This window comes from Nipponia nippon, unplaced genomic scaffold, assembly GCF_047370975.1.
Source record: "Nipponia nippon isolate SJK-2023a ecotype South Korea unplaced genomic scaffold, ASM4737097v1 scaffold_4, whole genome shotgun sequence".
Taxonomy (NCBI): Eukaryota; Metazoa; Chordata; class Aves; order Pelecaniformes; family Threskiornithidae; genus Nipponia; species Nipponia nippon.
In genome coordinates, this window is record NW_028262358.1 from 80,383,105 (window position 1) to 80,409,134 (window position 26,030).

Here is a 26,030-nt window from a genome sequence, read left to right on the forward strand (position 1 = left end):
CCAATTAAATGCCATTGGTTTTTTGCTTGCATTTGTTGAAAACACCTGTATTACTGCTGAATTTAGATGCCAGTCTGTTTCCTTCCAGGAACAGCATGGTTCTTTGCTCTAGAAACTTTGGATGCTTTAGGTGCAATGAAACTTAGGAACTTTTTTTGGTGTGGGAGAGGATAAGCTGTCATGAAGCAGCCATCGGGAGTGATCCAGAGATTACAAAGCTCACAGATACAGAAAAGCCCTCCTCTTTTCAAGCTGTTTATTTCAAAAGAAGAGTTGAGCCTGGTTAATATTCCCTCTTCCAATATGCCTAGAATGAAAAGTAGTGCTGAATTCTATGCACACCCATGGCTTCAGGAGCAGTATATCCTCTTTTGATCAGCATTTGGACTGGGAGATATAATTTATCAAGAGGACATAAAAATCTAATACAAAAAAGAAAGAGGAAGGAATGTGCCTCTCTCTCTCTCTGAGAAAACTTCCAGAATATTTCTTAGTAGTATAACCTTGCTGAAAGAAAAATTCCTTTCTTTTGAATTTTCAAAGTTATGCACTATTTAAAATGAGAGTCTTTCTTCCTTTAAATGAGGTAAAAACCTTACCTTTCAAATGAGAGAAATATACCAAAATGTTTAGAACAGAAATGCTTGCCAAAGTGTATGGCTGAGTCAAGAAAGATAAAAATCTTTTTATACAGTAGGATTTCTACATCCCAAAATCATCTCCATTTCACACTGTCATCTCCATATGGATTTCCTTCATTTCAGAAGACTTCAGTCTGAAAAATAAAATCTTGCTCCCTGCTTCATTGTCCATGCTATCTTCAGGGCAAATTGTGTTTAAAAAAACCACTGTCCAGGATCTCTTTGAGGCAGTGAGGCCTCATAGGATGCCACAGACTGTTACATAGCTTTTTCTGTCTTACTTTTTGAACTTTTTTTCTGTAAATGTTAAATGCATTTCTTAATTAGTGTTTAGTTCTGAAAGCAAGACTATTAAAATAAAATCAGAAGGGATTTGTCTTTGTACACATGCAGATACCTACTGTATTGTGTTTAAGGATTTGATATACTGTTATTTAAGGTTCTGATCTTGTCAGTCTCTTCGCTGGTAAGCAGTGTGCACTCCCAGTTGATAGCAGCCTGGTGAACAATAACACCCAGATCCTCAGCTGGGCTGAATTCATTCTCCTTGGCTTTTGGAGGGAGAAAGTGGAATCCCGAAAGGATTTTGATGGATGAGCAGAAGGAAAAAACGCTAGTCATTTTTTCTAAGAGTATCCTCTTCACAGATACAAAATAGGGAATAACAAAATGAAATGAAGACATAATCTGGATTAGGTAAGCCTGCATTGACTAGAATCTGAAACTGGAAAAACTAATTGGAGCCCTGTCCCTTCCAGGTTGGGCGCACTTCTGTGATGTCACTTTGCCCATCCCGCTCACCTCAGGAACAAGTTTTCAATTTGTTAGCATTGTAGGGCTGTTTCTTGACCCCTTAAAGACAAGGAAGTTTTTCCATGGGTGCCGTTTTTATGAAGTATATGGCTTTCCCACAGTTTTCTTCCTTCCTTACACCAACTTGGGGAAATAGTAAACCAGGTGAAAAAAAATGATGTTAAACAGCAGAGAGGCAATTTGGGGCCTGTAATGTTAATGCTTTGACTGAATTCTTTAACCCTTAGAAATAAAGGCAGTAAACTCTGTGACTTCACATGTAGGACTCCTGGTTGTCTCTAATGATGAAAATTATTAAGAAGCAAATTAAGTTTTGCTTTTATAAGAGATTTCTGGATAACTTTTCAATGGGTTCAGTTAATAAGCTTGTTGCTTAGTTGACTTATCTGCATTCTTTCTGTTGTTTTTGTTGCTGGGACAACTACATTGCTTTCTCAGGCTGATGTTACCGATATGTGTCTTCAGCATTGTACTTCCTTTTTTTTTTGGCATCAGTCTTCCAATACCCTAGTGGGATTGTTGGAAGACCTTCTGATTTACTGCTCTCCCATTAATATATGTGCCTATGACAGCTAAGATTTTGCCAGGGAGGAAAAGTACTTATACATCATCAAACAGTAGCAGTTTGAATAAAAAATAGTCGTCCTTTATAAGGAACTGGAGGTGCTGCCTGTGACCTAAATTAATTTCTAGATTTATGACAGAATCCATCTTGATTTTACTAAAATCAGGTTTCCATGCTTCAGAAATTAGAATCGCTACTCTAAAACATTCATTTACATTTTATTTGAAATAATTTATTTTTCAAATAGACAGATATAGTGGTTTATTATAATACATACCTACTTCCTTGCCTTTATTGCATATCTGTAGAATTTTAGTACAGCCTTTGAGTCATCTACTTTGTGTTTAATAATCAAATGCCACATACTCTGATAAAATGTGTAATTGACTGGCATTCTTTGATATGACTCACTTGGCTAAAATCTCTGTTTTGATTGGGTTGGAAGGTGGGAGTTAATTTTTGTTTTAGCAGTAAACTCTAGTTGAAATGATGCCAGATAAAATTACAGTAATTTTGAACAACAGGAAAAAATCTATTCTATGTATTCTGTAGTTAAAGGATATGGGTTTTTTTTGTAATTGCATTCTTGTTTGTGTGTTCCCTTTTATTGGAAGTAATTATGTTCATGCCTGACTTAGTTCCATTTCTTAAAAGTTTTTTTAAACTGTTTTGAAACCAAAGTTTTGAGTGTTTTTTGTTTTTTTTTTTTTTTAAATGAACTTATATAACTCTTTGGTATTGTACTTCAGCACTTACGTGAAAATATACAAATATTCAATTTGGATGAAGAGCCTTTGCTATAAGTATATACTCTTTTTCTTTTTTCCCCTCCAGTGCGCACATTTTTTCATTTACTTTAAGCTTTATCAGAATAAATTCAGTTTAAATATATCTGTACTTGAAGCACTTGCATTAATCACTGTCTCTGCAGAGGTTTGATATTACAGTGAAACTTTAAAAGTACTAGTGTACAAATATAAGAAAAATAATTGTGTTTTGGATACCCCATTGATCCAGACTGCAACTGAATATATTGAGAGGAATGCTGTTGCTCTTTGGTTGTATGGCTAAGAGCAACAGTGTCACCTGCAGGTGAATCAAGTAGATTTCTTGGTTTTTCGAGTGGGAATTTCAGACACACAAGATAACACTTATTGAAAATAGGAAGATCTAGTTTAATAACTTTCCAATTAATATCTTAAATCAATTTTGCTGCTTATTCTTGTTGTGAAATTAACTGCAAATATGTCATTCAAAATATTTTTTAACAAGTGCTTGCTAAAAAAATTTTGAAATCATTCTTTAATGTGTATAAAAGATGCTTATTGATAATATTCTGCCCATTTACTATTTAAAATCAAATTACACTGAAAATGCATGTGATGACATTAAAATTTGTTTACTGTGTCTTTTTATAGAGATGAATATTCATTGTTTATCAATGATTCATCTCAGTTCATTGTGGTAGAATATTGCAGAAGTGAATGTGAAGTAGAATGTCAGAAGTATTGCATTTGGGTTTAAAAAAAACAAATTAATAAACACTTTTAAAATTTGTATATGTAAAAGATTGCTCTTAGATTATTGCATCTGTTACTTCAATACAACAGATATTAACGATGCCAAAGTTTTTCTGAACATAGAATAAGACACAGATTTAATTTATATTAAGAGACAGGACTGCTGTTTCTCAGTCATTTTCTGAGGCTTCAGCATCTTCCTTTCTCTGTTGCCACGTTTGTAATTAATTAATTGGGGGGGGGGGGGGGGAAGACACTTATTTCTTCACTTTTGCATGCCTGGGACTGGCTGAATCAAATTCTGTCTTGACCTTTACATGAAGGATTTTTAGTTGTATTATGATGATGTGATCATCCAGTGGCTACTGAACCACATGTGAGTTGCAAAGTATTTGTAATGTTTTAAGCTACATCGTGAATACTAGTGACATTGTCAGAGAGGCTTCTGTGTAATGCAGATGCATGACTGTGGGAAGAAGGAAGCCCGTTTGGAGCTGCTGAGTTGTCCTCCCACTTCTGCAATATAGTACTGAAGCTCCTAAGGGGAAGCTGCCTTTGAGCATCCTATTCCTTTTATGTGGGATATATATATATATATATATATCTCACGCTTGTGGATTCTGAGCATAGAAAGATTTGAATAGCTTTGTGTAGACTATCATGTGTTGGCTAGTCAGCTGTAGTATTTAGAGACCTTAGTGGTAAGTGGTTGCCTTAAATAAAATTCAGTAGCAGATTAAGCCTATTCTTGGGTCTTCACAGACACTAGTTTTGGGTTGTGCTGTTTTTAGAGTGTTTTTGCCATTTAAGAAAGTACTTTAGACAGTGACATCAAAAATTAAATATTACTTCTTCATGTCAAAGGCATAGTGCTAAGCACAAGATTTCTTTGCTGCTCCTTCTACTTATTTGATCTTGCTTTACTGTGTTTCAGACAGTCCATCTTATTTAGTTGTATACTTGCCAAGTTGTATTCACTGCTACATCTCTCAAAACAGATAAATGTTACATTGATTTGGTAACCTTGGTATTGGGGCAGGGGGGAGAGAGGAGAGTTCCTAATGTGGTAGAAAGTTTCAAAGACTTGTAATTCAGTTGTGTGCTAATGTGCAAATAATGTAGATCCAGTATTATAACTGTAATAAGTTCAGTTAGCTTAATGTGTTTATGTCATGCAGAGTGATTCTTGATTTTTAATCTTTTATGCAGAAGTTAGAGTCTTCACTTAATGTGCTTCAGAAAGCGTGTTGTGTGTAAGGGTATTATATGTAGGATTATTAAACAAAATGGTCTGGTGTTGAAAACTGATCAAATAGCATATTTTCCATACTCCTTTGTAAATCATTTAATGAGGATATGATACTAATGAGTTCAATAAGCTACCTCAGTATTTTTTAATCTACATGGAAAAATCAAAGGCTTTCAGACTTCAGGAGTCTGTAACAATCCTGTGAACTTGTTATTCCTAGTTGATGCCTCCAAGCTCAAGAGTGGTTCATCCTGATGAGCAGGAAGTCAAACGAGTGGCAGGAGGCCTGCAGGATGAAAAGCAAACATAAAAAGGAAGCATGCAGTCGGTGGGGGCAGGAACAGGTGACCTGGAAGGATTGTAGTTGCTGTTTAAGCAAGGGACGGCGTTAGGTAAATCAAAGCCCAGGAGTGTATGTGAAGAGCAACAAGAAAGGCTTCTATGGGTGTATAGCAAAAGGAAGACTGGGGAAAACAGCTGCTAAATGGGGCAGGGGACTGGTGACAAAGGACATGTAAAAGGCTGAAGTGCCGTCTCTGCTTCAGCCTTTATTGTTAGGACTGGCTTTCAGCAATCCCAGGCCCCTGAGACAAATGGGAAAGTTCAGAGAGGGAAAACTTAATACATGCTGGAAGAAAGTCAGGTTAGGGAACATGCAAACAAACTGAGCATAATACAAGTCAATCTGATGAGATTCACCCACAGGTCCTGAGGGAGCTGGTCAAAGTCATTGTGAGGTTGTTCTCTATTACCTTTGAAGGTCAAGTTTGCAGATGGTACAAAACTGGGAGGAGTGGTTGACAGATCAGATGGTTGTACAGTCATTTAGAGGGACCTTGACAGGCTGGAGAAATGGGCCAACAGAGATCTCACGAAGTTCCAGAGTTAAATGCCATGTCCTGCACAGGAGTGGGGGAATAATCCTTTGCACCAGTCCAGGCTGGGGGCTGATCGGCTAGAAAGCAGCTTCCCAGAAAAGATACGGATGTTCTGGTGGACAACAAATTGAACATGAGCCAGCAATGTCACCTTCAGTCTGGGCTGCATTCAGAAGAGTGTTACCAGCTGCTCAAAGGAGGTGATCCTTCCCCTCTGCTCAGCCCTGGTGAGACACATCTGGAGTGCTGGGTCCAGTTCTGGGCTCCCCGTTATGAGAGGAACAGGGACATACTAGAGCAAGTCTGGCAAAGAGCCATGAAGGTGATTAAGGGATAGGAACATCTGACACATGAGGAGAGGCAAAGCAAGCTGGGGTCATTCAGCCCGGGTATGAGAAGGCTCAGATAGATGTGATCAGTGTCTATGAAGCACATTGTGTATTCATGCGTAAGGAAGACTGAGCTAGACCTCAGCAGTGTCCAGTGAGAGGACAAGAGGCAATGGGCACAAACCACAATACAGGAAATTCTCCGTAAACATAAGATTTTTTTTTTTATTATTTATTTATTTTTTCCCTGTGAGGGTGGTCAGACACTGGAAGTTTGTGTAGAGAAGTTGTGGAATCTTCACCTTTAGAGATACTCAAAACCTGACTGGGCGCAGTCTTGAGCAGACTCCTCTAGGTGACACTGTTTTGAGCAGTGGGTTGGACTGGAAGATCTCCAAAGGTGCCTTCCAGCCTTATCCATTCTGTGATTCTGTGAAAGTCAAGATTAGTCTATTTTGCGGGAATTGCTTATGTGATATTTACTGCAGGTATCAATAAAAGATGAGCAAGAAACTGTTTTAGACACCATTTTGCCTGTTACAATGTTCCCGTATAATGATTAAAGATGAGATTTTGTCAAACAAATTTCAGATTTTCTTTTCCAGTGATGAGAGGCTAATAAGCAGTATGCTTTTCATATTTTTGTATGTAAAATTAAGACTAAAAATCCTTAAAATGCATTGTCTGAATGTTAAATTCTGAAGTACAATGAATCTTAATAAGTAACAATAAAGAATGCCTCCATTGAAGATCTTAAATTAATAGCAAAGAATCTGAAATTGAAGTACTTCGTGGTATGAACTAACTGCTCATCTGCATATGAATAATTAATGAATTTATTAAAAATGCCAAATAAAATATTATTACAGGGTTTTTGTCTCCGAGGCTTTTTTGGCACTGAGGATGTAATCTTCAGTAAAACTTGTAGGAATATAATTTTCAAGAGTGTCTATTATCATTAATATTTTATCTATGAAGAACTTGGAAGAATGACTTACTTTTGTTGTTTTAATGGTCTTTTATAGCTGAAAAGGTTCAGTGCAAAAGGAATCCACGTGTCTATAAAATTACTGAGTAACTGTTTTGCGCTTCCAAATACTTTTTAAGCACAGTAAATTTTACAGGATAAAAAAGCAGTCTTTTATAGTTAATGCAAATGATGCATTAAGTTAGACCCTTTTTCCAGAGTACAATTTAAAGGTACTCAGAAGTCCAATTATCTTTGATTTAGATGTAGAAATTGCAGAATAACAGCTGTGCCTGCTGAGTGAATATTCGTCTGTAAAAAAGATAGCTTATTTGAGTAGAGTTGAGGACAGGTTGCTCAGGGAATGTTTGCCTTTTTTGGCTCATTTTCAAATTTAACTGCTTCTGGTCAGTTGAAAATGCAAGTAAATTACAAAACAGCATCAGAGCAATTTACAATTTATATCTTCTAGGTTGTCATTTTGCGTGTTACAGAATATTTTAGGTTGTTTAGCATTTATTGTGACTATTTGTGGAAAAAAAAAAAACACGCATTATACTTCAAATTAATACTTGTAAATATTGCAGATAATCTTGCTAAATTTGCATTTAAAAGTATAGCTATTTCTATACTACATTACAAATTTTTTTAAAGAATATTTGATATTAAAGAATCGCTTTACATGCAGTAACTATATTGAAATATACTCTAATTTACAATAGAATTAGAGTATATATAATATTACTATAAAGTATTATTAGTACAATAAAAGCATGTTATTAGCATAAAGTGGATAATAGTATACATTGTAGCATATAGTATTAGCAGAGTATATATTAGTAGCATATTAAATTATTAATATAGGGTATAATTTGAATATATTATTTAGGATATACATTATATGTATTTGTTTAGAATTGAAATTTGAAAGATGTTTTTTAATTGAAGTTTTGAGGACTTTTACCTTGGTGTGAATGCAACATTAAGTGCAGTTATGTACACTACGCTGATCTTAAAACCGTACAAAATAGTATGAGAATTAATCTAATTTGTCCTTCTGCAAAAACAGGTGTAATACATACATTCTACTAGTGATAAATATTTGTCTAATTTGATCTTACAACACCCTGATCATGGAGATTTCCTAAACTTCCTGGTGAATCTCCTTCGGGGTTATCTGTCTTCACTGTCAGATTTTTTTATTATTATTATTTTTAACAGAAATCTATTTTCAACATAAATCCTACTCAAATTTTATTATCACTTTCCTTATCTGAATGTCTTTCTTCCCCAGCCACTGCTGTTTGCTTTTTGAAGACTCTTGTAGTTGTAGGTATCTCTATTCAGTCACATTTATTTAGCCTAAGCATCAATTCATTTAAACTTTTCATAAAGGTCATGCTTCATTTATGTGTTTAGTCATTCTCATTTTTCAGTTTTGGACTCTCAGTTGGTTTGCACTTCTTGAATTAAGTTGCCCAAAACATAATGTATTGCCCTAAGGTCATACTGCTGCTAAGCAGAGTGGAAGGTTTATTTAGCATGTCCAAATAACAGGATTTCTGTTCCAAGGTTTTATTTTTTGCAACAGCATAGCATTTTTGGTTCATGTGCAAACTGGTCTGCTCTTTCTCTTTTCCCTGCCCAACTACTGCCTTGCCAGTTGTTTTACATCTTGTATTTGTTGAGATAATTATTCCTAAGGGTCAGATTAATCTATTTTGGCTTTACCCGTGCAAAAGTTAGGCAACTAATCTAAAGTGGTTGCACAGACTTGTGGGGAAAAGACTATAGAGAAAAGACTTCTAAGGCTGATTCATACTAATACAGATGAAATGAACCAGCTAGAGGGAACCTAGACAACTAGTTTAGATGGTGAATTTCTAAATTAGCAGGTAAAGATAGGCAAGATGAATCTCATCCTCGGTGTAGAATCTTGAAATTGTGTTACTGACTTTCATCCATTAATGCATCTGTTCTTTAACTTATGAAGGCATTTTTAAATTCATCCTCCAATGTGTTTACAGCTCTGTGCAGCATAATATCAATTGAAAGGTTAGTGAGTGTAATCTTTAGTCTATCATTAGGATTAGTCATGAAAATATGCAGTAGTATTGAGGTGGATAGACTGCTGAGGAACTCCATTTGATTTGATCCTTTCATTACAACAGCTAACTGTTGGTATTTCCTTTGAGTACTTAAAGGATCCTGCTGAAATCCAGAGGGTGTACTAGTTTTTAGTTAATATAACTGGAAAATATAGATCTGACAATCATACTGTAGGTCTGTTGCAATCACCTTCAACACCTGGTTAACCTTAATATTAGCATACATAATTTTCTCCAGAGTGTAGACTTCAAAGCAAATTTAATGAGATCACATTTGCATGAAAGCAAATGAATTGGTGTTTGGGTTGTCGTTTTGTGAACAGGTGTCATGAAATTGGCTTTTAATGCAATATCTGTTTAATATCAGAATCTCAGCCGAACCAAGAAACCTTTCTTTATCTTACACTTAGTATGCCTCTGAGTCAGTGATTTACATTGATTCTCAAAAAAAACGTCGTTTGAGACAAAAAACCAAACATGACTTGCTTCCTCTTGCATACAAATTGTGAAAGAAAATAAAACTGTTGGATAAAGGTATGTTAAAAAGGGTATTTGGAACAAAATGTCACTGTTGCAATCAGGTCTTTTTTCACATAATATTGGGTTAATCCACATTTTGGGATAATGCGTTACAGGAGCAGAACAGAAAAAAAACTGATCAGAAACAACTGCTTCTTGAAGAACAGTTCCTCGCTTTTTGAGGAAAAGTTCTCTCTGTGTTCTAGACAATAGGTATTTGATAGTTTTGTTTGGTTGTTTTTTGTTTGTTTTTTTTTTCAAGTACCAGGAAAAGGAACACAGATTCTCTCTCTTCCCACTCTGGTTAATCTTAAAATAAAAATAAATAATTAAATAAAAGGTTATAGTTATGCCAACAAAAGTTATTCTGGACTTATATTTACAGCTAATGAGATATGCAGGACCATTGTGATGAACCTTAGAAGTGTGCTAGTATAAATACACTGGAAAAACTAGTAGCTGAGGTCATCTTTTATCTTTGTTTCCTGAAGTTGTGCAACCCAAGCCTAAAGTTTCCCTGTAGAACAAAGGAGGAATGACTTTGAAACCCTTTTCCTTGCAGCTTTGAGAGAAAAAAGAAAAAGTAAAAAAACAAACAAACAAATCGCCAACCAAGCAGCAATATTCCGTTTCTCAGAAACGTCAATGTATTTCGAAAAAATGTTCTTGTACGTCGTTTTTCCTTGTAAATTCTTATCCAGTAAACAGACTATCAGCTTTGGAATCATAGAATCATTAAGGTTGGAAAAGAGCCTTAAGATCATCGAGTCCAACCGTTAACCTAGCACTGCCAAATCCAACACTAAACCATGTTGTCGAGCACCACGTCTACCCGTCTTTTAAATACCTCCAGGGATGGAGACTCAACCACTTCCCTGGGCAGCCTGTTCCAGTGCCTGACTACCCTTTCAGTGAAGAAGTTTTTCCTAATATCCAACCTAAACTTCCCCTGGCGCAGCTTGAGGCCGTTTCCTCTCGTCCTATTGCTTGTTACTAGGGAGAAGAGACCGACCCCCACCTCGCTACAACCTCCTTTTGGGTAGTTGTAGAGAGCAATAAGGTCTCCCCTCAGCCTCCTCTTCTCCAGACTAAACCACCCCAGTTCCCTCAGCCGCTCCTCATAAGACTTGTGCTCCAGACCCTTCACTAGCTTCCTTGCCCTTCTTTGGACACGCTCCAGCACCTCGATGTCCTTCTTGTAGTGAGGGGCCCAAAACGGAACACAGTACTTGAGGTGCGGCCTCACCAGTGCTAAGTACAGGGGCGCTATCACCTCCCTGGTCCTGCTGGCCACACTATTCTTGATACAGGCCAGGATGCCATTGGCCCTCTTGGCCACCTGAGCACACTGCTGGCTCATGTTCAGGCAGCTGTCAACCAACACCCCCAGGTCCTTTTCAGCCAGGCAGCTCTCCAGCCACACCTGCCCAAGCCTGTAGCCTTGCATGCGGTTGTTGTGACCCAAGTGCAGGACCTGGCACTTAGCCTTGTTGAATCTCATACAGTTGGCCCTGGCCCAATGATCCAGCCTGTCCAGGTCCCTCTGCAGGGCCTTCCTACCCTCCAGCAGACTGACACTTCCACCCAACTTGGTGTCGTCTGCAAACTTACTGAGGGTGCACTCGATCCCCTCATCCAGATCATCAATGAAGATATTGAACAGGACCAGCCCCAACACTGAGCCCTAGGGAGCACCACTCGTGACCAGCCACCAACTGGATTTGACTCCTTTAACCACCACTCTCTGGGCTCAGCCATCCAGCCAGCTTTTAACCCAGCGCAGAGTGCACTCATCCAAGCTGTGAGCAGCCAGCTTCTCCAGGAGAATTAGCCCAAATATTGCTATAATGATGTTTAAAAACATACACAAGTATACTCTACATTTTTGTTTTGTTGTTATTCTACTGTATCTCTCTTCTATATGAAGAAGGGGCTGGGGGAGAAGAAAATACAAAATAACACTGGGAAGACTTGAAAACAAGCAGGCTGGATGCAGTGTCTCAAGAGACAGGCACTTGCGGAAAGTTGTCAGATCTGATTAAGGGAGCTATTGGCATCAATCAGACCTGACAGTAGTATATCAGAGGTTAGTATAACTATAATTAGTGAACTGATTAACAGCAAAGAGGAAAAGAGGGTAATGTTTTGGATCAAACTCCTTTAAAACATTTAGATCATTATTTAAGCTTGAAGGCTGAGTGGCTAATTGTGTATTTTACAACATAAGAGCTAAATTTCACAAAGCGTGCAAGCTGTTCTTCCTCACTATGGTTGTTAAAATAAGGTTTGTACCGACTGTAAACAGACTCTTTTTTCCTAGAAAAAAAAATACAAGAGAACAGGTGCTCTTACCATATTACTTCTCAGTACAGCTATTGTGATCCTAATGTCTGTTGTTTTCTATAGTTTCTCCTCAGATTAATGTAACTATTCCACATGTAAAGATTTATATTCTTTTAGTAAGAATATAAAAAACTTCAATGCTTCAATACAACGAACTCTGTCAGAGTCCGTTGTATTGAGGTTTGAAAGTAGTGTTGGAATTTATAAATTAATTTTGTAATCGCTGGGACATCCAGGACTGTGCTGAAAGCATAAAATTTAAAATTTAACATACGAACTTAAATCTGTTAATTATAACTGTGAAACTGAGTATACAACAAATAAAACAACATTGAAAAAAATCAGTTAAACAATACATGTCAGATGTGTCATAAGTATCTTGCTCTGCTAAGGCAGTGTGCTGATAACATTGTGAATCGGTCGCCTCTTCATTAGGTGGACTACTTGGGTTCTGTAAAGGAACTAAATCATCATGAGTTCCTAGGATTAAGTTATACAATAAAACATGCTGAACAAAGTTACGTTTCTTCAGTTAAAAATTCATTTGCCATTTTAACAAGTTCTGAGTGGCAGCTGTTACAATTTTTGTTGTTCCCTTGTTGATTTCTAGATTCTAGTTTGTTGATTATTGGTATTAGCTTTGGTGGCTTACTGATTGCTGCTAATATGCATCAACATAATGCACCTCTGTAAGTCTTTCTAACATGAAAAATTCAGTCTTTTATGTAGATACTTTTTGTAAGTATAGTCTTATTGAATGTTTCTAAGATGCTTTTTTATAAATATATGTGATCCTGCATTGCCATTACTTTAGACCACAAATACATGTTAAGACTTGATATAAGATCATCTGTTCACCCAAATGGGTATACTGCTCATCTGTGTATCTTTGTATTGTAAGGAATCTGCTTACTGGAGACATAATTCTGTTTTGACTGTGCAAAACACAGCATCAGATGCTTGTCTCTATGAAAAACAAAATATTTGTATTCATTATTTATTACTTCCTACCTTCCTACCTCAAATTCTTGTTTTGAATTGCTGCCCTCTGTTTTACTTTCTATATGTTTATTCGACTCCCTGCCTGAGCTCCAGCTCACATGAGGTTTCGTGAAATGCTTGAATAAATCATGCAGAGTAAGAGTGCAATAAAAAGAGGAATAAAAACAGCATTATGAAAGTGACTTGCAGGCTGCTGCCCTTGTAACATGTTTTGATGAAGTTTTACCTCAGAGAGTGGCAAAGTGGTAAAGTGTCCCTCGTGGGTTATGATATCAGGTATCTAATATTAAAATTTGTGAGAAGCTCCAAAGCATCACTGACTAGAAGGGAAATATTTCCAAATCATCCAAAGCTCCCAGCATAGCAGCTCTCCCTACAGAATTGCAGAATATGCTGCATTCCAACGAGAGGCTGCTCTGGGTGGATATGTGTAGTTGTGTGCAGTTTTCTGTGTCTCCATTTCTGCACAAGTAAAGCTCTTGCAGTGAATTTGCTGCCAGAACAAAGCACCAAGATAAATAGTTATAGCATGAATGGAGTAAACTGTGTAGGTTGCCCATACCCAAATTGCCAAAAAGCTGTCAGAAGATGAGGAGTGCTGGCTGTGACTGAGCAAAGCTTCCTCTAGGATCAACCACATAGTCTTAAAATGCTGTTTTCAACTGTGGCAAGCGAAAATTATATATGCATGTAAAGGAGTGGGAGAAGAAGAGAGAAGACCCAGTAGCAAGGTGAAAACAATAAAGATGAGAAAGTTTTATATTAATTGAAGTAGATCTTTGAGAGAGTGTCTTTGAATATTGACAAGAAAGCAGCAGTGGCTAGACCAGAGTTCTTTATTGCTATCCATCCACAATGCATCACTGTGGTGGAGACAAACTTGCTACATGAACTATGTTTTTTTCTTTAACTGTATATGCAAATGAAATAGACGTTAAAATTGTTTCTCCTCCAACATCATTAAGGCACTTCAGAAAATACTTCTTTTTGCAAGTAGTATTTGGAATGATGCTTTATCACATTTAATTTCAGTAAAAGAATTCTCTTATTCCACAAATGATGGGATGATTTCTAGTCATATCTAATTATTGTTTTATGTTGTTAAAAGACAAATTTCTGAAATACCTAACATGCATTTTCCAATGAAGAATATATATTTCAGTTATTTCCAGGCTGTATTTTAGTTGTTTCAGTCTCTTTACCTCTCCTTAGTTTTGGCTGTGGTATCTTCAATCAGACTTTTTTATGCTAACAACAAAACGAGTAACTTCAGCATCATTGGTCATTGCACAGGAGGAGCACAGGAGGTAGCCTTTAGAGAACAGATGCTCACATAGCCACAGGTATCAGGTGTTTTTTATAGTAAGATTTGGTTGTCTTTTCCCTTTTCTAAGGATACTGAAATAGTAAGAGGGTTACTTAATAGAAAGTGGGAAAGGTACAAAAAATGTTAATGCAAAATGACAAAGAAATGACTGTTAAGAGAGTAAAGTAAATAAAGAATGAAATTACAATGGAAATGTGTATTTCTTGTTGATTTAATCAGTGCTTTGAGAAACAATATTGTGAACTTCACAGAGAAAGAACGTAAATGGAGTGTTTACTCTTTATTTAGCAGCTGTTCTAATGATTTCAAAGCAAAGAGGAAGTAATATTTTCATATAGGTATGTTAAATATGAAAATATCTCTGTTGTGCTGCAGGGGTGCGATGACATATGGTCATGAAATGTTTGTGGATCTTGATCTTTGGGAAGATAATTTCAGTTTGGAAACTTCCCATAACAACCAACCTTTATTATTATGATCATTTGACATCCACAGTATTTTCCTCACGTAGAGGCCTCTGGATTTGTTCATTATAATCTTGAGCTTGTTCTACAGTTTCTTTCTAGAAAGAATGATAGATATTAATTCCCAGTGTATACAATAATATGAATTCAAACTTACAGATCAAATGTTTGAAAGTATTAGTATTTGTGTGTACCATTGTATGCATTTTCACAATTCTGATATAATAAAGGCATACATATTTACGTCCTATGTTAAGAAAAGATGTTGAAACTACATGTTAGTTCATACTACTACTGCTCTGCTTACCCTATGGCAGTGTGCAGGCTTATTTATGGAATAGTGCTGATACTCAGAATATCAACACTATCCAGTCTAAGTACAAGGTACTTTTCTACCTTTTATGTTATAGAAAGCTACGTAACCATGTATTAAAACACTACGTGCTCATGCACAGGGCATGGGGGCAATGAAATGATAGAGAATATTAATAGAATGCTTTACGAGAAAGGACTTGCATACTGCATTTGTCAGTGCAGTATAAGAACCTGTGTAGTAAGGTTCTTATAGCCCTACAGGATGATGATTTTATGGAGTCTGTGGTGAGCTATAGGTTTGTTGTAGTAGAAAAATTTTGTGTACCATAGAAGAGTACTTATCTGTTCCTGCCTAGATGAGAATGAAGTCTGTTGCCGTGGTTGGTTCTTTTAAGTAATGGTCATGGCTAAATATTAAAATTGACCATTGTTGATAGTGGTTATTATTCCTGATGACAGGTATTTCCTGCTTCTCTGAAAAATTCCCCAAAAAGATATTTTCCCCACCTTTTATGAAAACTTCTACATACAGTTGCACACCAGCTTGCCACCTCTGACACTTCTTGGCTTAATGTTTCATGGGCCTACTAAAAAATTAAAAAAAAAAAAATCAAACATTTTAAGTTACCATGATTCTGGGAAACACTCTACATAAAGAATTACTGCTCATAACTCATTTGTGAACAGAGTAGCAGGAAAATTAAAACACGGAAGTGAATGCTAAGCTGAAGATGAGTGAAGTGTTTGGGAGATGGAGCAACTGCTCTATTTTGTGCAGCTATAAGAGATTTTCTCAAAAGATTTTGTTTCGTGCATCCTCTGTTTTGGTCCTTCAGAATTTTGTACACCTTTTGCCATCTTTGTTACTTTTCTATTCAAAGCTTTTAATTCATCAATTCAGTTCGGATTAGTCCTCTGGGATTGTTTTACTGGCTAATTCTAGTGCCTGTAAGATTGGCAATTCTTTATTTGGACTTAAAATCTAACGGTTGATTCCAGCTTTGTAGTTTTGCAAAAGCCTTTACTCATATTCATTTTGTAAAAATTAATTTATTGAATAGCTCACTGGCAGCAAGATCTACGTTCTGAATGGGGCTGATTACGGCAGACTAGTTTTCAGTCTTCTGTTGCTGCTGTTCATTTTTATTCTCAGGAAAGTCCATAAAATCTCTGCTATAAGAAATTTAACAGTGTCTTTCCTTTGTAATCATTTCATCAATTCATTCAAAAATATTGTATTTAAATAATAGTTGAAGGCTATTTATCATGTGCATCAGGAATAGAAACTTATAAAAATCTGTTTGAAGAGAAATTGCCAAAAGTATGATTTGACTTGTAGGTTGTTTACTGAATCACAATATGCAAACTTATATAAACCCATTGTCAGTCCCAAAATTTAGGCTGTTATCAGGTCTGATAAAGCAAAAACTTAAAATGAGAATATGTTTAAAATTTGCCATGCATGCCTACTTTAGTAATGATGTCTTAACTTCCAAGAAGGTTTGAACAGATGTAAGGTAGACTATTTTGAGAATCCACTTTTAAGATAATGGGGCAGGGAGAATTTAATTTACTAGCCTGATGATTCACAACCAACTGTTCTTCCTCTTTTTTGTAATCAGAATGGTATGTTGTCTAAAAGAAAAATGGAACATTAGTCCCTTTCTCCTATCATCCCAGTTGATGTTTAACCTGAGATCTGAGTGAACCAGTTCTTTATACATTTTGGTTTGACAATATCTGGCAGATAGGAAGAATGACCTAGGTCTTTTCTAATTGTTTTCTGGAAATCATAGTAATTAGGAAGTTATCTGTGGGGGTTTTTTATGAGTTTTGATTTATTGTTGTATGTATGAAAGGGACAAAAGGTCAGATAAGTGGCAGACATACTTGGAGGCCGAAGTGGTTAGAGTGGAAAACAGTTCTCAAAAATGGTCTTGAAGGACTTAAAAGCAGTGAATTTTGTAGTATGGGACGTTATAACTAAATATTTTATGGGGTTTGTTCTGAAATGTTTTCATATGTGGATTGGACCTGTGGGAGTGTGAATTTGAGGGGATTACCATAGTTTTACTAGCCTCAGAGTGTATGCACAAATTATTTAGGCAGAAATCAGATACTACTCATGTGCAAGATGTGTTTGAGAGAAATTAAAGCAGCAAAAAATTTAAGGTATTGCAAGCAAGCTGTTGAAAAGGTAAACCTGCAGGCTGTGCCAACTGCTAGAAATTAATGTTGGACTCTAAGAAATTATGGAAGATCATTTGATTTCAATGAGACCATGAGCCTTTTCAGACTAAGAAAAACCCTGAACAACAACAACAAAACCCAGCATTTTTCAACATATTGATCTTGTGAAACTATGGTGAAAATGTAACTTCCTCTTACCATGAGGTCTGGCTTCTAAGGGGACTGAAGAAAAACAGAAAAATAGTTAGCAAATCATGCAATTATAGAAAAATGCATTTTCACAGTCACTCGAAATTTTGTCAGTGGACGTTGAAATTATCAGTTAGTATTGTCCCTTTTGACTCCATTTTTCAAAGTGAAGTTACTTTTTTTGTTTGAATTCTTACCTGAACATTATGTAAAGTAATGTAGGGATATGTTAAATAACCCCAAAGCTAAATTAAATAATTTTGGGTTGAAATAGGTCTTTTTTTTTTTTTTTTTAAACTATTTTCTTTTTTGGTATAACAGTGAAATTGATCAGCAGTCCTCATGTAAGACAGAAGACTCTTTGTGATAAACCCATGTTTTCCCTGGTAGAAAAAGTCGGTGTGGAATAGTTACTAATGATAATCCAAAAAGCATTGGAAAAGGACAATTGTAAGTGCGAAGAGAAATTTAAGTTGACAGTAAAAATGTTGACAGTTAACCCATTTCTATTCAGCCATACCCTAATACAAAAACCAGATTGAAATGTCTTGCATGAGCTGCAGTTCATTAAGCAAATGTGACACTTTATTTTCTAGCTATTTCAATACTGAAAGAGGTGAAGTGGTGAAATAGCAGTATAAATGAACACGCTTCTCAGTGTGCTGATAACTCAAGTGAAAGTAAAAAAAAAAGAAAATATTAAAAAGATGTTTCAAGACTTGGTTACTGTGTCCTTCCCTTGCTCCCAATCAGAAAGCCGAATCCTTTAGCTGAATTTCAGTTTTGAGTTTATAGCTTTGTGGATAAAATACGTTGTCTCTGAAAATTAATTATAAAAAGAAATGCCACTACTGCATTTAAAACTAATTATGAGATGGATCATAATGCTGCTTTGTTTATTATTTTAATTGAAAAAAATAATCTCTAGCATTGTTAACATTTGCTGACAGTCAACATTTTCTTTTAGCTGGTATTTTTAATTAGCACTTTATATATCTGAACTCAATTTATGGTTTAAGACTACAAAGCTGATTTGTTTGGATTTTTTTGGAGGAATTTTTTTCTCAACTGTCATTTCTGACAAAATAAATATAAGAACCAATCATATTTTCTGGCAAGACATTCTGTGGAGATCTCTGGTCTTACTAAATGAGACAGTATATCAAGTATAGCTCTTGATTCAGGTTGTTACTTTGAGTAACATTGCTGGTTTAAATTAAGATCAAAGTAAAAGGCCATTATAATGAATATTTAGTCATCACTCAGGAACAGAAGAATTAATGATACCATTTTAAATATATATCCTGATAACATGACTGACTTAAAAAAAAAGACTGTGATCTGAACATTGCCAATTTAGATTTAGCAAATTAGCTAAGTAGCATGCATTCGTAGTATTTCACACCTTAAAGTCTTAATATGCATTGCTAAATATATTTCCTCACTGTTTGCTAATTAATGTTCTGTGGAAGTGCAGCTGCTAATTTTTTGTGGTTGACATGACTCATTTTAAAGTGGTAACAGTTGCATCTGTAGTAGTGTTACAATTCAGTTCATAAATTATGGTCATACATTTTTGCACCTACTATTTCGTAGGAGTACAAGCATTTGAAAAATCTTTATTTGCTAACAAAATGCACCTGGTAATATAACAAAACATAGAAATACCCTACACACGCCACCACTCTCTCAGTGATACTAGTGAGTCTTTTGTGTGTTTTAAATATTGCAGGACAGGAGCATCTTTTTCTGTAATATCACAAAGTCTCTTCAGGAGTAATTCTTGGTAATCAGTAAAGACTGATATATTCTGGTGCTAGAACAATTGGACTGGAACAATATTGCGAGGCAGTGCAGGGAAAAATATTTCTCTGATGAGAATAAATATTATCAGGATATATCTTGTGGAGATCAAATGAAGGAAAAAATATCCATACACGCATGTGTTTTGAAAGATAGGGTTTTTTTCTAATATTTTGAAAGAAACACAGCAGGATGTAAGCAATCCAGGAGGTTCCTGGAGTGCATTGATGAGAACTTCCTCCTCCAGGTGGTAGAGGAGCCAATGAGGAGAGGTGCTCTGCTGTACCTCATACTCACCAACAAGCAGGGGCTCATTGGGGATGTGAAGATCAAAGGCAAACTTGACTGCAGTGACCGTGAGATGGTGGAGTTCAAGATCCTGAGAGGAAGGGGCAGGGCAAAAAGCAAGCTCACAACCCTGGACTTCAGGAGAGCAGGCTTTGGCCTTTTCAGAGACCTGCTTGGAAGAGTCCCTGGAAGGAAGAGGGGCCCAAGAAAGCTGGTTGATATTCAAGGACCACCTCCAAGCTCAAGAGCAGTACATCCCAACGAACAGGAAGTCAGACAAAAATGCCAGGAGGCCTGCATGGATTAACAAGATGCTCCTGGCCAAACTCAAACACAAAAAAGAAGCATACAGAGGGTGAAAGCAAGGACAGGTAACCTGGGAGGAATACAGAGACATTGTCTGAGCATCCAGGGATGAAGTTAAGAAAGCTGAAGTCCAAACGGAATTGTATCTGGTCAGGGATATCAAAGACAACAACATAGGCAACAAAAGAAAGACTAAGGAAAATGCGGGCTCATTGCTGAATGAGACAGGACGTGGAAGAGGCTGAGGTACTGAATGCTTCCTTTGCCTCAGTCTTTACTAGCAAGACTAGCCTTCAGAAATCCCAGGTCCCAGTGACTTAGGGAAAGTCTGGAGCAAATATTTTCTTTTTTGGTCAGTCTGGGATCTAGTGCAGCAATCTTAACTTTTCTTATTTGTACATCGTGTTCTCACAGATAAGATTTTGTTTGAGAAGAAGGTGACATGAATCACATGTTCTGTTGCGTTTACATTATCTGGTCGAATTTGAGATCGGATACTGATAGTATCTGGTCAACTCTTTTAATTTATGGGTTTTTAGTATTCTACCATGGCTGCTTAGAATATAGCAAATGCTGACTAAATGAAAACAATTGTTGTGTGCGTAAGCTTTTGTAGGGGCTTCCTGGTATTATATTTGCTGTAGAAGCATTATCATCTATACGGTTGAACTGTGTGTCATCTTAGTGGTTTTTTTCTGAACGTCTAAAGTTAAGAGAAAGCCCAATCATAGAACGTGTTTATTATGAAAGAACTGATAGGGATCAGATGCATGTTTTCCTGTCTGATTGTAGATTCAATTGTTATTTGTGATGTGAAGCATGGGTTCATCAAATACTAAATGTTAAAATTTATTTATTACTGTTTGCTCTTTTTTTCTTTAAGTAGAATTACAGAAGAATATTTATTGGGAGGACAAATATGGATGTAATATTGCTTTAAGAGCCAAAGGCCTTGATACTAAAATTTGTATTAAAATAACCTTGGAATCAAAATCTGTCAGAAGAAACTACCCCACATGTTTGGGAGGAAAACGTTGGCAAGTTAGTTAAAAATACTTTGTTAAATAAAGTTATACTGATAGAAGTAGGAGGTTTTTGCCATTTAGAATTCCTATTTTAAAAGCTCTAGCATAAACCTCATTTGCTTATCTATCTAACACTTGTTTTATCTATCCTCTTATAGGATAAGGTAATTCAAGATTATTGACTGGCATTTGGTCAATGTCAGTAGAATTTTAGAAAACAAGTGTCCTGTTCTCTAGATCCTGTCACAAGTTAATAAGCTTATTTCTAAACTTGAACCACTTACAGGTTCACGATCACTGGTCTGTGAGGTTTTTTTAGTATCATGCCTGTTTATGAAAGCTGTTAGAAGTTTCCCCATTTCGCCAATTCGTAATATCATTCAGTGATTGGTAGTTGAATTTTTAAAAAGTTTCATTTCAGAAAAGATAATCAAACAATCCCCATCTTCTTTTACTCATTAAAGCACGCATTTTGCTCTAGATACCACCTAAACAAGATTTGCCCAATTTTTAAACTTTTATATTAGGGCCTATGAAACAACACAATATGAATTTTCCTTTTTATTTTCTGAGTGATTTCCAACTGCAAAGTTACAGGGTAGCCTTTATTTTAATAGTTCTAAGGGGTTTTTTTGTGAAATAAGTGAGACTGTAAGGTAAGCTTTGTGCCTGTCCCAGAAGCCTCAAGCTTTGATAGAGAGTGATTCATTAGATTTGTTATGAATGGGCAATAAGTAATTGCCCTTAAATCATAGTCATAACTTGCAGGGAAGTTACTACTGAATTTCAGTGGATGAGGTTCAGTTCTATGGGAGTTTTATACATAGCAGTTGGCACTTTATACATAGCAGTTGGCACTTAAATAGGAAATTATTTTTGTTGAATAGTATATGAGAAATCTGTATTTCTATTTGAAACACCTGCTGAGAATTTTTTTGGGGGAGAAGTGAGATGCTTTCTTTAGAGTGACCACTTCATGTCTGATTTTTAAATTTTAAAATGCTGCTTCCTTGAATTCTTGTGTTAAGATCACATGAGGTGACTGCTGAGTATGTTGTCATTGTGGAGAATAGAGGGTACTACAATGGTTTGGCAATTGGGAGATTGAATGTACCTCACTTACCTGTTTGATAGTCTGTCACTTAGGGATTTATGCAAATAGAGAAGCCATTGCAAGAGCATACAAGAAATGGCACCATAATAGAGACTTACCACAGATGTATCTACATGAAACAATAATGTTTAGAAGTTAGCTTTTCCAAGACTGGTGGAAGTTGTTTAATCTGTTTTGCCTGTGCAAGGATCAGGATATCAAAATGTACAACTTGAAAGCATGCCTTAGGGAGAAAGCATTTCACAGGGAACTGGGAACTATCAGCTCAAGCTTAGGTATAAGGGGGGGTCTTAGGTGTTCATTGTGCTGGGGTGAAGGTTAGAAATCTTTTATCACAGATAATTTTTAGTGAGACACATACATTAAATGACTCGTGATTATATAAGGAGTTAATTCTGGATAGCTGCTTAATTGTTTCAATGTGGAAAATGTATACAAATGATGCACAGTAGCTTGAAGTTATGAGTTGATATTTCCATATGGTTTTCCATACCGAATCCTACTAATGGCCATCCAACACACGTAGATGCAGCAAACTGTGTCTGCCTCAAATATATAAAGTAGGTAAAATTTAAGATAGCTTTGTTAAGCTCTACATTGCATTTACTTTGCTGTATATTAAAATACTGGGGTTTTTATAAATTTGAATCTGGATTTTTCTTCGTAAATGCTGAATATTTCTTTTTTTCTGCTCTACTAGATGCTTGTGACAACTCCAGAGAAATGGGATGTAGTGACAAGAAAAAGTGTTGGTGATGTGGCCCTCTCTCAGCTGGTAAAACTCTTGATTCTCGATGAAGTTCATCTGTTGCATGAAGACAGAGGACCAGTACTTGAAAGTATAGTAGCACGTACTTTACGTCAGGTAAGAGCGAAAAAGTCTTCAAAAGAATTTTATTTTGGTCAAGAACAGATGGATTTCTGTGTAAAAGGAGATATGCTTAGACAGTGAAATCAAAATGCTTACACAGCTTAAAATTTATTTTATAGATATTCTGTATTAAGAATGAAGAAAAATTTTTGTCTTCTACCTTCTCTTCTGTATTGTATCAACTATCAGATTCCTAGGTTGCATAGTTTATTACAGAGCTATTTCTTCACTTATTATTTATTTACTTAATATTAGTTTACTTAGTGTACAAGTAACAGCAAAATTAAACATTTTTCAACAAATAATCAGGTTAATGTTTTAACATAACCAAAATTGAAAGTATTTTCTTACCAGGAATGCTGATTTTTAATTAGCAGTTTTCCTAGGAGAAATTTTTTTTTAAATGAAAAGTAGTGTCTTAAATCTAGGTAAAACTTTCAGCACTGCTAGAATAATGCTATGCAATTTTTACTTTAGCATAATTGGTCCTTTTTTTTTTTCCCCATGCTTTAGTGGTACTTCTAAATACCAAGATTTGAAATGGGAAAAGGAGAAAAGGATGAATGTTTTTCTTAAATCTTGTACAAAAGAAAGATTCAGAGTTAGGCATTTACAAGATTTACAGAGATGTGCATTTACAAGAAAAATAAATTGTGGAATTTAGGGATGAATTAAAAGGATGGAATTAGGATAAATAAATAATGGTAAGGAGCAGATAGAGTGCCTTTTTTTTTTTTGTCGTGCAGAGCAAAAGTATGTTAATACAAATAATCTGTAACAAATTAAAAATAAACACAATTGGTATTGTTATGACTCTATTTGTAGCATGTTAGATGTTTAAAGCCTTTTAGCTTTCAACATGCTTTTTTCTTGGTAAGGCTACACTAACCTTGTTAAGGCTCTCTGAATCATCTGATTCCAGCTCCTTCAGGAACAGAATAAAATGGATGTCTGCTGAAATCCAGTACAAAAAGTGTAAAGGCCCTGTAAAAAGAACAACATAAGTAATAATTCCTTATCGGAAGCTAAACTTGGAAAGATTTTTTTTTTTTTGAATGGAGAGTAGGGCTTTGTAAAGTGTAGACTACCTCAAGGGCACTAAAGCTTAACCTGTTTGATATTGTATTTTCCTTCTTGAATTGATTTGATTACCTTGTTTTCTTTAGGTGTCTTTAAGCTAAAGTATCTCAGCTTCTAGCAGTGACCATGGTCACTTCATGTCAGATTGCAAGACTCATTCATTTTTTAATGTGAAGTTTTGCGAGACTTTTAAGATAGGCTTCAGCTGTCCAAAATAGATGTCTAGAGCCGTTTTATCTACCCTACATTATTTAGCTTGGCATCCTGTTTCTGCTTCATTTGGACACAAATCTCCCATAGATCCTTTTGTTTTGTGTCTGTCAAGCCTGTGCAGGTAACTTAAGGAATATAAAATCTGAGGCAATTACGTCTTGGGTACTGAATCCTACCCTTAGTGCATTTATTGTAATATAGCAGTATCTTGCTTCAACACTCATTTAAAAAATAGCTCTCTAGGGTGCTTTAATCTTCTAGGATTTCAAGGTTTGTTTTACCTACCAAGTTGGAGTTTAATTCATCTGGAATTGAAGCTACTTATTTGTAACCCTTTCTCAAGTGAGATGGTTGGAAAGAAAAACAAAACACAAATCTTGACATTAACTATCTCACCACCTTTCTGAAGACCTTATTTATTCTAAGCTGATAAGAAAGGCAGTATTGGAGACCACTGTGAATCTTTACAAGAAGGTAGCTGAAGAGAGGGAAAATTGACAGTATAAAAATACCCTAAAAAAACCCCCACAGTTAAACAGAAAACAAAACTACTTGTAGAAATATTTAGAACTATGCAGTAAAAAACAATTCCAGACAAAAATATTTTGAATTGCAAGCCTCCCAGAGAGCTTGGGGACAAAGAAACAGGAGATGTTTTGTACAAGTGTTTTAGCTTTTTAATATGGAAACAAATAATAAGAGAGTTAGTTTTTAAAATTACACTGAAAAGTTATACTGCAGCATCTGAGCCTGCAAGCATAGCTCTGTGAAGTTTGCAGTATACATCCATAACTAATTATGAGCTTACTGGAACTTGTGTTTGGTGACTAAAAAAGATAACAATTTCTGAATTCAGAAGTATTTCACTGGAGTTTAGTGAAAATACTATTATAGATGTTTTAAGTGTAAAAATACCACACCTAATAATGTTTTAATGATATTTTTCAAAGAAAAAATATTTGTTTTTATTTCTTTGGTTCTGTTCCCTGCTCATAGTTCTGTTTTCTGCATTTTGATACAAATTCATAAATGTTCCTGGAGCAGGAACTAAACCCAGGATGTTCAGCCCACCCTGGAGAATGTCCTTCTGACTTTAGTGTTTCTGTATGAAACATTAAGCTCCTCACCAGCCCTTCTGAAAGTAGTTCTAGAATATATTTTTCACTGCTATCTGTATAAGCATTATACTCGTTCAATATTCATGCACACAGGAGGTAAGAATAATTGTTCAGTTCTTAAAAAAAAAAAAAGCCAAACAAAAAACCCACAAAAAAACATTGACAACATCAATCTAAAATATCTTTATTGTCAATTACAGTACTGCAGTAATTGCTGAAATCAATTACCTGATTTGTATACTGGTTCAAGGTATCAGAAATATTGACTAGTTTTTCCTGATTTGTAGCAGAGGGATTCAGAAAGTGATTAGACAAGTAATTCAAAGAAAAATCCATTGCAGATTAATAATCACTAGATGAGACTGGGGGCTGTAGTAACTGGGGCCTATGCTGGCGAATATCATTTTCCCAGTTTCTATGTTGTCCGATTTGGCCACTGAGAGAGACAGTGTGTTGAAGTAGTTGGGTTTTTGGTCTGACCTGGAACAGTCATTTCTTGTATCACTTCTAGGACAGAACTGTGATAAATTCCTTTGAATACTACTTAAGCCTTTTCAATAAATCACTAATAGCTATTCTAATAATGGTGTGTACTTATAGTTTCATCTGGATCAACTTCCCTAGCTTGTATATGAGACTATCTTATGAGACAATGTCATGATTCCTGTTCAGGTCAGGATGTATAACGTAGTGCCTTTTACATTTTGCAAGGGCTTGTTATCCTGTCTTATAGCATGTCTCTTGTTTTGTTGGAGTGTGTGAGGGTTGTTTTGCTTAGATGGTAGATAAGAGA

At 35.8% G+C, this 26,030-nt stretch overlaps 1 protein-coding gene across 6 annotated transcripts in view; it reads left to right on the plus strand.

Annotated features, from left to right (window-relative positions):
• ASCC3 (activating signal cointegrator 1 complex subunit 3) overlaps positions 1-26,030 on the plus strand; it is a 289,170-nt gene that overhangs the window by 91,215 nt on the left and 171,925 nt on the right. For all 6 annotated transcript variants that reach the window (XR_015707982.1, XR_015707983.1, XM_087773468.1 and 3 more), the window contains one exon: positions 22,656-22,820. Coding sequence is in view for 4 of the 6 variants with exons in the window: in XM_087773468.1 (XP_087629594.1) it covers positions 22,656-22,820 (165 nt within the window). In the remaining 2 variants the exon portion in view is untranslated. The remainder of the gene's footprint in view (positions 1-22,655; positions 22,821-26,030) is intronic.